Source organism: Arvicanthis niloticus, chromosome 13 (assembly GCF_011762505.2).
Source record: "Arvicanthis niloticus isolate mArvNil1 chromosome 13, mArvNil1.pat.X, whole genome shotgun sequence".
In the NCBI taxonomy this organism is placed as follows: domain Eukaryota; kingdom Metazoa; phylum Chordata; class Mammalia; order Rodentia; family Muridae; genus Arvicanthis; species Arvicanthis niloticus.
Genome location: NC_047670.1, coordinates 18,498,334 through 18,513,500, shown reverse-complemented (window position 1 = coordinate 18,513,500; position 15,167 = coordinate 18,498,334). Strand labels below are relative to the sequence as shown.

Sequence of the window (15,167 nt, the reverse complement as noted above, 5' to 3'; positions counted from 1 at the left end):
TGCTACACAAATTTTTAAATATAAATTATGTTAAAACATGTAGACCCTTCAGAATCCTTTATTTTAAGGATGTTACGTTTTCCCCCCAAATAGTCTCCACTAAAGGTAAAAGGATTTGCAAAATCCCCTTTTACTTATCCTTAGAGGGAAGCTGGAGAAACTACACTGTGAATTCATGCTAAGAACACAAACTAAAGCCAAGCTCACATTTGACTGTCTACTCAGAAAAAGACGGTAAACAAGATCAGCCAGACCCCAGATCCAGTGGATAAGTATCAATGATGTGGCAAGCCAAGCTCGCTGATGGTAATTTCTAGTGTATTAATCAATTATGTTAGAAGTAACACAGATAACTCTGGGAATGAACTAATGCCTAAGTAAAGGGCAGACGCACATCACTACTGGGAAGCACCCACACAGTCGAGTGGTTTTACCTGTCGTCGTCTTGGGAGAGACTCCTTTGCAAGTCCTCTTTGCTGCTCTGCTCTCTCTCCTTCCCTTGCTCGGGAGCATCTTGTGCCTTTTCCTCATTTCCTGATTCTCTGTTTCTCTCCTTATGGCTTGTTTCTGTCATCTCCTTCCCTGTCCCATCCTCACTAATCACTGCCACCTTTGCCTCTTGCTCCTTCTGAACTGGCTCTTCTCGCTTAAGCCCTCCTTCCCCTCCCTCTTCTCCTCCCTTTGGCCTTTGAATGAAACACAAATGGAAAGCATGCAAAGAAACACAAAAGAGAAAACGTCAAGAACAGTGTAAGTGAAATGAAACAGAGACAATGAAGACAATCAGAACTGAGGTGAAACTTAGATCAATTTAATGTTGAATGCACTATGCACTAGTCAGCAATACCTGCCCATGGTAGTTTTAAAATTTTACCTTCAGTTACAAGATGACATGGGAAGCTAGGGCTGCAGCCTCTCCATGAGAGAGAGTGCCACTGTATACGAATCAATAATCAAGTGGGAACTAAAAGACTAGCATATACTAAATTTTCTAGAGACAGTGACTAATTTTTTCCATGTACTTATAATAGTGTCAAGAGGGCGGGAAAGCCTCCTATTAAAAAAGCAATATTTTTCTCTTGAATTAATAGAATCTATTCAACCAGAAAAAATACTCTCCAAGATAACTGTTCTTCATATTCAACAGAATGCTAAATTCACATCTTCAGTTAACTGCCATTTTGGTTTAATAAAGATCTAACAACTGCAGTTTAGTTTTTAAGTTACAAGCATAAAGGAATTATTTCAAGTAATTTAAAACTTAGAACTGTCATCAGTTCTATAGAAATTGACAAAGATAAAAGAAAATAACACATACAGACTGTCTTACTGTTTTTATACAATATATATGAATACTTTAGAAAAATATTCATGTTTATCCACAGATATAAGACCCTCTGACATGCACAGAGCAGTTACTGCCCAAGTGTTCTTACCTGATTTTCCTGTTCCCTCTCGGCCGCTCTGATTGGACGGACATGTAGCTTGTGCTGCTGAAACGAGAAGCACTACTAGTCCTTGAAACCGCAGATACATCACTTACATCACTGTCCGAGGATTTAGTAGAAACAGTATCTGCCCCTCTATGTGGATCCCATCCTGAGCGATACTGTTGACACAGATTGACAAATACGCAGAAGCCGTCAGTATCAGCACACAGATCAATCGTTAGCTCGCTCCTATCTCAGCACTTTAACTGTCCGTGGAGGGTACTGCAATACCTACTCAGTTGCATATAAAACAAAGGTGGACGGTAATTATCCTAAAACAGAAATTTACACAAACCCTTTGTGTTTGGCAGGCATTGTAGCCTTTTCACCACACCCAGAAAGCGCCATTAAAGGTTCCAAAGCAGCAATGGCCTTAAGGAAGAACATTTAGCTAAAATCTGGGAAATAAACATTTGGCTTAACAGGAAGCACGATTCTTAAATTTCTGATTAAAATTTGAAAGAAAAAAACTCTGGCCAAGTTGTCTCTGTAGCTGGTCTGCAAAGACCAATGCTAGCAGTCCTCGGCTCTCTTTGGTCCACTGCACCTCACAGAAAACCTAGAGATGATACAAAACCTAATTAATGAAAAACTAAGCCTTTTAAGAAAAGCAAAGAGAAAAGAGAAGTTTAATTTCTGAGCAGTTGCTGGAATTTTGATGAATCCTAGAAATATTAGAAAAAACCCATTATTATTTACAATAGTTCAATATTCCTGGAATTGAAATAATTAGATGGTTAAGTGGTACAGCCAGGGTGCAAGGGATTCTGGGGTACTCAAATATTCTGGCAAATTGAAAACCAACATAAATATTTTATGTTAATGACCTATTCTCATAAAGTACATTTAATGTTAAAACTAATGGACACAATGTAATTTTATTACTGACAACAACAACAAAAAAATCACTTGCCCAAGAGTTGTCAATCTGGAACATTAAAACAAAGGAAAAATAAGGAAAGAGAGAACGAACGGCTATGGACCTCGGAGCCTGGAACAAAGGAGACATTCACTAGCTGAGCAAATCTGGGCATATTATTCAATCCTTAATATTCATAGTGTAAAATGACAAGAATATTCATACCAATCTTGCATAATTGTTTTGAAAATTAGAAACAATTTGTTACATTATACTTAGTGTAATGTAAAAAAAAAAAAAGCTGGATTTTTTTTTCTAAAATCACCCAAAATGGCTGCTCCTATGTCAAAATTACTGAGTAAGAGAATACCTGTAATGGATCTTCTTTTTTGTTTATTATACACTTTATGCTGAAAAATCCTTATTTAGTCTAGTTTTTGAGAATTTTCTAATCATAGGTGCTGGCAAGTTTTATAAATCTTTTGAAAAATAGGTATTTTATATAAACCTCTCCCTGTGATTTGAAGACTTGTTACTTAGTAAAAATCCATCAGAAATAGTGATCCAACATAAATATTTGATAGATACAAACATTTGGCCAATACAACTTGAATGGCAAGGAGCCATAGCTTAAACACTTATCATATCCAATGACGTGTTCTGTTCCTTCTGGACCTTACAATTCCTAGCTATATACATTTTTATTTAAAAACCAACTCTTCAAATAAATGTAAAATAAAAGAATTGTTTCTAAGATCCCATAAAACATTAATAATCAAATTCATTATTTTAGAAATTAATATAATTAAGTTAGATGGCAAATGGCTTTTTTAGTCCACCCCACCTTTCAATATTAAATATTAAAAACTAATAATTAAAGTATTAAAAGCCTGCTGTCTCTTTCCCCAGGAAATGTCTACATAAAGAGAATGATGGTGTTTATTTATTAGCAAAAGTAAACACTATTTACTTATCATCACTTATTTAGTACAAATTTAGTTCAAGAGATTCTTTTTCAAATATATTTATTTAAAAGTACCAGTTTACTTAGGTTACTGTATTATTTTAATATGTAGATTCAAGATTTTTTTACATATTCACCTGCACATGTAAATAATACATGTGTGAATAATTGCAATGAACTATCATTTATTTTTTACTAAATTATTTAAAATACATTGACAAGAAGTTGAGACATATATGGAAAGCTTTAATCTTACATCTTTTGATATTCCAATTACAAAAAATATTTTAATTGTTCAATAAATATTGAAGTGTACCTGAAGGGAGCTTTCTCTTTCTCATTTCTATAATTTATAATAAAAGAGAGGTTGCATGATACTATTTATTTTGAGATAGTTCATAATTAGATAGAAAAGCAGTCTAGCATTTTATTTTCTACTTGCTTTTGCTCATGAGACCATCATATCTGAATTCAAATTAAAAATGAAACCCTTTAAATGTAGTAGGAAGTAGAGGCAATACACAGTCATTAAGCGCCAAACTTCTTAAGTGAGACTGAATCATTGGTCTAAATTCTAGCCATATAAATTACTATGTTTACTTTCATAGACCAATAGCTTCTCTGAGTGTCTCAGTTTTCAACTGTTAAAACCATGAATAACAACAAAGCCTGTATTTAGAACAATATTTGATACATAGCAAGAGTTGAAATGGCAAATGAGACAATATTTTTTAAATATTATATTTGGAGCTGGGATGTTTTAATTAAAAGATTGTATGCCTTGAATCCCAGAATTAGGGTGGCAGAGTTTGGAGCCAGCCTGATCTACAGAGTGAGTTCCAGGAAAGCCTTGGGTATACAGAAAAATCCTGTCTCAAAAAAAAAAAAAACATATGTGTGTATCTATGCATATATACACATACTATTATATTATATTATTTGGAAATAAACTGCTCAGTATCATGAAAGTATCTTCCTCAATTTGTGTCTCTTAGCAGATAAAGCAGGATAACTGTTTATGGCCAGTTTGGGCTACAAAGTAAGATTTTGTCTAAAAACTTAAAAGGATTCTTACTAGTTTCTTAGAAAATATCAGATGGTAAAGTGCAGAGCATAAAGCATAAGGTCATTAAATGAAAAGGAATTAAAAAGTATAGCTTGTATCAAGAACAGAAATTAGCTAAAAGCTGTAGTTTGATGACATTCTATAATCTACTCAAGACTACCATTCTGTTTAAGTCCAAGCAATTAAGCATGTTTACCACAGGGATATATCTGCATCTTCAGTCACTACTATATATGTAACAAACAGACAAAGAAATTTAAAAGGTAAGGAAAAGATATTTAAAACTGTGTGTGTGTGTGTGTGTGTGTGTGTGTCTGTGTGTGTCTGTGTGTGTTTGTGTGTGTATTTCATAGTGCCAGAATGTAGGCTGCTGGGCAAAGAGACAATCAACAGTCTTACTCAGCCATGACTCTTATGAACTACAATAATGATCTACTAGACAAGATATGACCTCTGATGCAAACATGGCATGATTGCTAGGTCAGTAACCAATTGTTTTCGGATTGGGTTTGAGGTTCATTGCACAAGAGGGAAGTTGTGCCTGGCACTGTAAACTTAGGCAAAAGCTGGTGGCTGCGGAGATCTTGAGCCTTAGTGGGAAACCTAGTTTTTTGTTGTTATTTTTTTGCTAAAGGAACATGTTGTCAAACAGCCTTCTAAATACTCATTTATATCCAGAGATCTGTGCTGTGTTCAGCCTTGCAATGGGCAGAAGTTAATGCAGAAACTCATTACTTACTGGTCAAAGTACTGAGAATAAGTGTTAATGAGGTCTAATAGTGCACAAAAAAATACAGTGTACAAAACATCCTTTCAACAGGGAAGTCGGGCCTAATTGGAACGCCTGTATCACCTCTCCACCACTCATGGAAGAGGGGGTGGAAATATATGAGTCATAGGAAGACGAGACGTCTTCTGGGCATGACACGACAGTTTCACCAAATGTGACCCATTTGATACTGGGACCTTGAAAGTCATCAGGCACGGGGCACTTATTCAAGGGGATTCTTGGTAGTTAGTGATTGCTGGAGAGACAGGGTGTAATTTTCTACCATAGAGCAACTACTGATAAGTTGTTCATGCTCCAGTAAATAAAATTCTGTTCAAGCTCATGCAAGCCACTCTAATAAAATTCAGCAGTTAAGGAAGACATGAAAATAAAAGTGAAGGAGTTGCAAATATAGATTTCAGTGGGAAAGGGGGCATTGGAGAGGGCAATGGAAGATGCAAGTGGCTAAAATTCATTGTGTCCATGTATGAAGCTATCACAGAATAAAACAATAAAAAATAAAGTCTCCTCACAGAAAAAAGGAAGGAGATAGTATAGATATACTTAGAATAAAACGATCGCATATACAATTCAATCACCCCAATAAAAATTATGACCTGATAGTATAATTAACATTGAAAATGTTTTGTGTATGTTTAATTGAAAGCATGATAAAGTTATAAACTTTAAGTGATATAAAAGCAATTCAATTATTATTATACCCCCAAATGAGCTGTAAATGTTAATAAGTAAATTGGGTTATTTAAGAAATAGTTGGTGTTGTCTTGGCACTATGCATCAAATACGTTTTTAAATATTTGTCAGGCAGCATACAATTGACAGGTTAACAATGAATGCCCATTTTAGTGAAGCAAAAACATAAAGTTAATAATCTCAGCTGCAGACTGCCCCGATTGGAGATAAATAAAATCTTGGACAAGGCTTTCCTCACAATGTTTTATGTTTTATATGTTACTATCAAACAGATCATAAAACTACAATAAGACTGCAAAAATTGACAGGAAATTATCATTCTTCAGGATATTCTAGACTCTTAGGAGTTCCTAAGAGGCCTGGAAAGGTTAATGTTTTTTCAATGTATCTAAAATTAGTGGAAAATAACTGTGCCTGCAAAGCTCTAATGAAAAGATTTAAATCATTAAAATTTTAAGATATAGTTGATAAAAATTGAATTTTTAAAATAAAAGTTCCATATTCTTCAGTGTTCTCATTTGAAGGTTTTGAGTAATTTGAGCTATTTTTTTCTATAGCATTGCATTAACTTTGGCACTCCAATCTTTGTACATAAGCTTCTCAGATAAAGAATTCCTCAAACAATGCTTGGCTTCAATTTAACAAATATTAGATACTATTAACAAATACTAGATACTATAATTTTTTGTGCAAAATGCTAGGTCAAGGAACTATTACAAGGCAATGGACAGAAAACATTATTATCATCAGTAACAACAAAGTAAGTTCATGTTTTAAGTAATCTTTGGAAGAATCGTTAAAGACATTTAGTGAGTATGGTGGTTTGAACAATAATGCCCACCATTAGTTCATATGTTTGAATACATGGTCTACAGTTGGTGGACCTGTTTGGGAAGGAGGTATAGTCTTGTTGGAGGAGGTGTGTCACTGGGAGTGGGCTTTGAGGTTTCAAAGGCCCAGGCCATTCCCTGATAGCTTTCTCTCTCATGCTTGTGAATCAGGAGGGAGACTCTCAGCAACTGTTCCAGCACCATTTCTGTCTGCCTGTGCCTTGTTCTCACCATTATGGTCATGGACTCACCCTCTAAACTGTAAGTGCAAATAAACTCTTTCTCTAATTAAATGTCATGTTTATGGCGTCTTAGTACAGAATGCAAACAATAACTAAGACAGGAAGGAAAATCAATGTGTTGATCTTAAGATTAGGGGAAAAATAGGACTAACAACCTTTGGAAGAGTGAGAGAGGTAAAATGTATGGGCAAGACTTCAGTTTGGGTGCAGTGTAGAGAGCAGAGACAAAGCCTCTACTGCAGTCAATTAAGAAATCATGCAAGTAGGGATACTATGATTTTTGCCACTGTGCTTTTATATTATATAATTAAAAAAGGGAAGATGCTGTCTTTTGAAATTTTCATAATTATAGTTAATCTCTCACAAGAGCTAGTTTTTGTCCCCATGAAGTACTTAAAGCTCTCACAGTGATTAACTTCAACATTTCACTAGACCTACAAAATTAGCCCTAATTGTCAGGGGCAATTTTGTTAGATGTGACTCCTGATAAGGGTAGTGTGATCTGTATGTGAGAAAGGTAGAGAAAAGCCCCAGACATTGAACTTAAATTTGAGATTTGGCCTTATAAAAAATATCCTACTCATGAAAGATTACCAATGCCTACAAGTTCAAAGGAAAGAACTCTGAAGAAAAATGGGGCCCACAGAATAACCGTGTCAGTATCAAAGGGACCCAAGGGTCGAGATCCTTTTCTTGAGGCCGACAGACTAAACTGTCTCTTTCGATGTTCTTCAGTCAGTGTAGTTACAAAACTAGTTATGTCTATTAGCTGTATACCCCACAAAAGGCAGTGTTTTATATAGTCATGCAGATTGTTTTGCTGACACTTTCCAACCATTATGAGAAGTTTTTGCCATAGCTGGAGCCAGAAGAAAGTTGCTCCGGGTAAAGTGAACTAAGCGCAGCAGGTCTGGGGCTCTACAGTTAAATTGAGTCAGTCACCCTCCAGGCATTACCCTCAGTGATCCTAAACTACTTCACTGAAGTCTTTGCAACAATGCTGTCATTTGAGTTCATGTGTCCCTCGGCTCTCTGTGTTACCTTTTTTCCTTCCCTGTTTTCCTTATGTTTCCAACTATCTACTTCTATAGATTATAAACTCCTGGAGGGAAACTTTTATTCATTTTGGTGTTCTGTAATCTAGATTCTTGCCTGGCAAATAGTAGTAAATCAACAAATACTCAAAAATCTACATAAACAGACTAAGTAGCATTGACATTGACAATAAGTCAGAGTATTCTCTTCATCGTGAAGCATCGAATTAGGACATGGGACTCTGTTGTGACAGTTCAGCAGTCACTGAGCCTTTTCCTTGTTTTCATTTTATTTTTTATTGGATATTTTATTTATTTACATTTCAGATGTCATCCCCTTTCCTCATTTCCCCTCCCTAGAAACCCTTATCCCATCCCCCTTTCTCCATTTTGCTTTTATACCATTTTGATTACATGCACATATTAAGGTCTAGGTTGAGGGTCTAGTAATACAATAGATGCAAAATAGTCAAGGAACAAGCAAGACAATAAACACAAATAGTCAAAGAACAAGCAAGGCATTAAACTCAGTTACATGAATCACTGTTTCTAAGGGCTTATCAGGGTGACCAAAGTATCTGAGCCTACTTCCCTGTCCCAGCCCAAAGTCATTTTCACGCCTGAAGCCTACTTCCTTGTTCTAGTCTAAAAATAAGATTCCTGTCTGAAATTACTTCTTTGTTCTAGCCTAACATCGGATTCCTGCAGGAAGCCCATTTCCTTGTCCTTGGCCCATGTCAGATTCCTGCCAAGCAGCCCCAAAGGCTTTTTCATTCCCATTTATACAGTAGGGAGTGGTATTCTGTCAGATATTTACTAACCAGCTTTCTGGAGGTAAAAATTATAATTCAAAGACTGTGTTGTTAATTGTGGTATGAACAGTTCCACCATGGGCTTGGGTATACCTTAATGGTAGTAAACTTGTTTAGCATGCATGAAACTCAGGGTTCAATACCTGAAAACAAAATAAAATGAAACAAAAACAAACAAAACAAACAGTAAAAATTGTGGCTAATTTAATTCATCCTGTGGTCAATGTATGCAGAGTTAGGCATACCAATGGGCATTAAAAATTAGAAATATGGGCACTGTTAGCAGGAATTACCAAGAGTCCTAGGAGACAAGTAAAGAGAAAAAAAAAATCTATAATATACAGATTTAAGGAAATCTTTGGAGCGTAACCAGCAACAACAGCATGAGGTAAAAACCACAATCAAAAAGGTATCATATAGGCCAGTATTGACTCAAGAACCCGGCTACAATTACTTGGTCTGAAGAAAAATAACTGAGTAAATTATTTTTTCTTGTAAGACTTGTAAAGGATGAACTATTACCAGTAGGTAATTCTGTCTTTCCAAAAGGCCTGACTCTGTGGGAACTCTGTATTCTATTCACAGTTAGCTCATGCATGGTTGCAAAATATGTTTTACTTATTTCCATTAATTCTCCCAAATTTCCAGAAGTAAGACCTATGCCAGTTTCTAAAAATAAGTCCCAGGCTTACAGAACTGAGCTAGCTGTAGAGCTCGTGTTTTTGCATTAAATAAAGAAATTTACTAACCAACCCATTCTATTTCCTCACTTACAAAACCTGTTCTACAAACAATGTGACCTGTTTACAAGTCACATTGCAAAAAAGAGTTCTTTTTCTTCCTTTCCTTCTCTTCCTGCAACACTCTTGGGATGGTTTCTCAGAGAGCATCATCTGTGGTTTCTCCCCTACGTCCTTAGTCCTTAGACTGTCCCTCCTCAATATTGTTTTTCCCTCAATTCACTTTCCTTATACTTATTTGATATATTTGTCCAAGGTTTCCACCTAAATCCTCTTTATTATGCATATTATTCCAGGGATGTTCTAATTCATTATTTATGGGTTAATGGCCACATAATGACTAACAGATCTCTATCTTGTGTCTTGACCACTTGCCTACTTCTGGATCATATTTGTGCATACTAAGAGGTTATCTTCCACTTGTGGTTTTTCTGGTATATTGAATAGGGCCAAAGGAGCTTTATCCTTTTTCTCTTCAAAACAGCCCTTTCTGATTCTCTTATATTCTTTGAGCTAGTTAAAAAGCACAAAACCCAGTTAGAGTCCAAAAAGGTAGTGTGTAGATTCTCCACTTTAATCATTAAGTAATGTTTGTTACTTATTAAGGTGACACTAATATCACCTCAATATTATCCCCTTGGGAGTAATGAATAGGTTCTTGGCCTTTTTGTACAGTTGAGTACTTAATGGCTATTTACTTGCGTCAATTACTGCAAAATGCACACCTAACATGCTTCCTCCTCCTCCTCCTTTCTTTACTGAATTAATACAGCCTTATTTTGGTAGTCTAGCAACCAGCAAAACAAAACTTCCTTACAGCTATGAGAACTAGACTATTGTAATCACCACTAATTCACTAACAGGAATCTAGAGGATGGGGCTGGGGAAAAGCCATTATATTTCTGACTCTATGGGCAGACTCTGCTGTGACTGGTGTTGAAATTTCCTTCTTCTCTGGCTGAAGTTCCTAAGAACCCTAGTTTTGAGGGTAGCAATTCTGTGACTGAAAGGCTTTCTCCAAGAATGGAGCAGAATTGCAGCCTTGCCTTGCTGTGTATACTTTGTGTTAAATGACAAAGACGCCAATTTTGCCTTTTGTTGCTGCTGCAGCTGGATGAATAGCTGAATGCAAATCTGACCAATTGTACTGGCTAGGTTTTGTCAACTACACAACCTAATTGGCCTGTGGCTAGGCCTGTAGTAATTTTGTTGATTGGTGGTTGTTCTAGGAAGACCCAGCACACAGTAGGTGGTACCTCAGGTGGTGGTTCTGGGTGTTATAAAAAGAGCAGTCAGAGCAAGCAACAAGAGGAGTAAGCAGCACTCCTGAATCCAGGCTGCTGCCCTAACTTTCCTCAGTGGTGGAGTAAGGCTGGAGAGTTGGATTAAACAGACCCTTTCCTCTCCAAACTGTGTTTAGTCATGGTGTTCATTATGGCAATAGAAGCCATAACTAAGACACAGATACACAACTTTCTAGTTTGTTTCTGAGAAAAAAATTCTAACCTCATGCCATAAAGGCATATTCTATAAATAATAATAATGAAAATAACATGTATTCATCTAATTCGGATTATAGCTAAACTATTTTTCATGTAATAGTTCATGATTACTTGAAGTAGCCTTGCAATCTTAAGAAAGTTCACTGATTTTTTTTTTTTTTTGAGTCTAGATCAAAATAACAGAGATAGTAACTTCCTTTCAGGACAATCTGAGCTTCAAATGGAACAAAAATACTTGACTCAATAGATATTTATCATGATATTAGTTAGCCACAGTCTTTGAGGACACCAAAGTTTTGCCCAACATTAAGCTCTCACCTCAAATATTTTGACCTAAAAACCATGGAACTAGCTATAGACCTTATTGATAAAGTATTTTCTAATCCCATGTCTCACAAGTGAAAAAACCCAATACACCCGACCTGTTCATTTATATTGTTATTATGAATATCGTTAACTATAATTACAGTTATATTCGATTCTAAGAAAAGTTTCAAATCAAGAAAAATAATCTTTTATTATAACTAATTAAAGTTTGAGTAATTCTTATGGTTTACAAACAACTTTAGATAATTTGTTATTTCCCTTTCCCAAAATATGACAATTGTTATTTTTAATTCTACTTATGTATAGAAAACATATTAATGGTCTATGATCTATTTATGATCCACTTGGAATATTAATAATAATCCACTTACTGATTTAGATTTATTTTCCCTCCATTCATTCTTCTGTGAGATTGAAAATGCATGTCATGTGAACATTCTGCCTTACTCTAGAACTGAAATCTGCCCTTTCCAGATGCTGAAGAGCCCTTTGCCGTGTTACCAGAAATAAGCCATTCTGATGTGAAACAGCATCTCATCCGTTCCTTTAAAAAACAGAGCCTGTAGTAAAGCACTTCATGCACACCAAAGTCAAGAGAGGGCAAAATAAAATGCCAGCTTTCAGTCCAAGCTGACGGACCCAGATATGAGAAAGACACTTCATCAACCAGCACAAGTGACAGCTTCCCTAGAAGCTCAGGCCAGAATCTTTTATGGTCTACTCATAACTAAGAAATATCATGAAACTAGAAAGAAATGCACGAGAGGACAAGCAAAGGGATTGAAGGTGGAGATGGGGAGGGCAGAACGTGTGGGGCATGAAAGGGGAAGGAAAGCCCTGGTGTGTGTGTGTGTGTGTGTGTGTGTGTGTGTGTGTGTGTGTAAGGGTACAAGAGAGGAAGGCTGATAAGAAGATGGCAGTAGGAAGATAAAACAATAAAATTTGAAATATCCTAATTTTAAAAAATTAAAAAGAAATATAAAGAAACCTGGCCTAACCACAAAAACTTTCAGTTGGTCTTTTGTAGCCATCTTGAAGTACTACATGGCTCATCACCTATTTTTTTATAATTAATTAGAGAATATTTATATGCTTGAGTAATATATGAGATACTCTAATAGATTAGCTTTATTAGTCATATCCTAGGTGTGAAGTGCCAAAGCTAGCATCTCAAGTGTTGCTATGACAATGAGACATGAGAACACCAGCAGCAGTACCTGAGAACCTGAAGTGAAAGATAGAAAAATCTAAGTTGACCCTCTGAACCCTACTCTTAAAAGCAAAGACATAAAAACCTGTAAGTCAAACCTGTGGCGCCTCAGTCCCAGGTAATTAGCTGACCATTCAAACAGATGGCCCTAACTAAACAAGCCCTGAGATTAATGGTGTCAGGATACAATGAGCCCGAGATAAGCCTGGCCATGCTTCGAACAGCCCTGAGACAATTGGTGCCAGGATGCTGAAAGTCTGAGATGAGCCTGACCCCTTTGAACCAGAACTCATGATAAATAGTATGAAGCTAGTCCGAAATAGCCAATTATAAAGTGATTCACCATCCATCTTAAGAATTTGAGATCAAATATATTGATGACCTAGTGGCCTGTTCCCCCTTCTTCTCCCTTCCATAACTTCACCCCCACCTGGTTTGTAGATTCTCCTTAAAAAGCTGTACAAATCTGTTGCTGGCTGCTGAATTCCTCTATCCCTGCATGGGCTAGAAGGAAGGAGGCCCTAGCTAGCTAGTTTTTTCTTTTGAGTAAACCTCTTGCGATTGCATCAAGTTGTGTTTCTCATGAGTGACTTGGGGTGCATCTGCAGTTCTGCACGGATTGTGAGGTCCTTTTCATTTGGGCTTTACAGAAGCAGGCAGGTACAAGATAAACATAATGAGCAGGGGTATAAATGGGCCTTTTTTCAAAATTGGTACCTTGGAAGGTAATAGGGAGACCAAGATACTGGGAGAACTACAGCTAAGTAAGAATCTGAAAACCACAAGACATTAAAAACCTGAAATGGCCTAAGAATCCCTCTGGCCCATCACATTCAGGCATATGGAAGGTATGGTGACACTGGTCCACTACCCTTTAACCTCTGTATAACAGAAAAGAAGAGGACTGGCTAGTCTCCATAGACACCATTTGGATAGAATAGCAGTCAAGTCTGCTTGTATTAAAGTAGTAACCTCTACATAGAATTCCTTGTCTTTAAGTTTCATTAGTATCTTAAATTATTTAAATGTACACACTTGCTCATAACAGTGACTGTCTTAAAAATCTTCAAAACCTATAATACTGTGAATCTTATAAAAAATTTAGAAAAGCAATATAGAAGAATACAAGAATATAGATATTTGTACCTTAACAATATGTGCTAAAATAATATAAAAAGTTAAAATTTACATATAATTTAAGTAATGTAGACAAGCATAAAATAAAATGATTAATATATACTTAATGACAAGACAAAAAATTCTTGATAATCAGATCCAGCTAATTTTCCATTATTTTATCCTAATAACATACACGAATTTTATATATTTCCACCTTAATATATATACTACTCACTGGCTGTCCTCCAGTGTCTTCAATGCTCAAGAGCTTCTGAACTCTAAGTTGTCCCAGCATTTGACATATCCTTTTCTTTATGCAGTACAAAGTATGTCAACAAGCGTTTCTAAGCCAGATGACTTCTTTTGTTTTTACTCTTGAGTGGCTTTGTTATACCTCATGGCCTATTTACTTCACATGGCCTCCTCTGTATGAGCACTAATTGGGTGTATCCATTTTCATGCTTGGATTATGGAAGGCTGGCTGGAGAGCTTTCGCTTGCCTACTCCCCTCCCCTATTCCCTTCACTACCTTCCATGCCACCATCTGTCTGTCCTTCCTTCCCTCCTGCCCTTCATTGTTCACTCTTTCCTTTAGCTGCTACTTCTCTGCTGAGTTTTTTTGTTAATGCTTCAGCACACACTCTAGCTGTAGGGACACTGCAGGTATGCAGTTTTGAATCATAGGTAAGAGAAGATACCACAGAACGAGGTATGTATAGCAAGTATGTTCCCACATGTGAAAAAGGATTCAGAGAAGTGTGCTCATTTTAAAAAGAAGAGGAAAGTCAGTTGGCACTGAAGTATACTTTTATTTATTTCATTACTGTCATTAAGAACAGCACAATGCTTTCAGGCTGAAGGGCTCAGAGAAGCTACTATCTTGCATCCTCACGGGATCAGTGAGAAACAGGCATCTAGAAAACTGACCAAGACCATTCTTGTCATATCAATGTCTTTCTGTTTCTCTTCATTTAATATGTTTATAAAATAATATCACTTTTAGGGACACTAAGAAAAATAAACTTAAAGTGGAATTAATTATAGTTTCAAGAATTAAGTCAGTATACTGTTTAGAATAAAGATTTTCTTTCTTTTTTTCTGGTAGTTAGAAAAGAATTATGTGAAATGATGCATATACTTATAATACAATGACAGTATTAAAGAACTCAACTTACAAGTGTAATAAGATAATTTTAAGAAAGTAAAGACTTTCTTAAAGATTCAAGTTTATTAAAACTCACCCATAAATTATTATATGCAGAAATAACTACTAAACATTATACATATAATTATCATCTCTAAATCATATTATAGCAGATGTTTCAAAATTATGTAGGCTCGAGGATTTCTGAGAATAATTGTAATACAGTTAAATAAATGAAATCTATTTATTTTAAGAGAAAGTATATTTCAAAATTAATTTTGGAAACTAGGCTGTGAGATTAAATGATGTGTTTAATTACTGATGAGACTTCCTAAAAGTCAAGTG

At 35.9% G+C, this 15,167-nt stretch overlaps 1 protein-coding gene across 49 annotated transcripts in view; it reads right to left on the bottom strand.

Annotated features, from left to right (window-relative positions):
- Positions 1-15,167, bottom strand: part of Rims2 (regulating synaptic membrane exocytosis 2) — a 465,628-nt gene that overhangs the window by 96,822 nt on the left and 353,639 nt on the right. For 25 of the 49 annotated variants that reach the window (XM_076911301.1, XM_076911289.1, XM_076911291.1 and 22 more), the window contains 2 exons: positions 1,437-1,609; positions 435-686 (listed from right to left, as the gene is read on the bottom strand). The exons of 12 other annotated variants lie outside the window; for them this stretch is intronic. In XM_076911301.1, coding sequence (XP_076767416.1) covers positions 435-686; positions 1,437-1,609 — 425 coding nt within the window. The remainder of the gene's footprint in view (positions 1-434; positions 687-1,436; positions 1,610-15,167) is intronic. 12 more of the 49 variants (XM_076911304.1, XM_076911308.1, XM_076911309.1 and 9 more) reach the window with 1 other exon arrangement.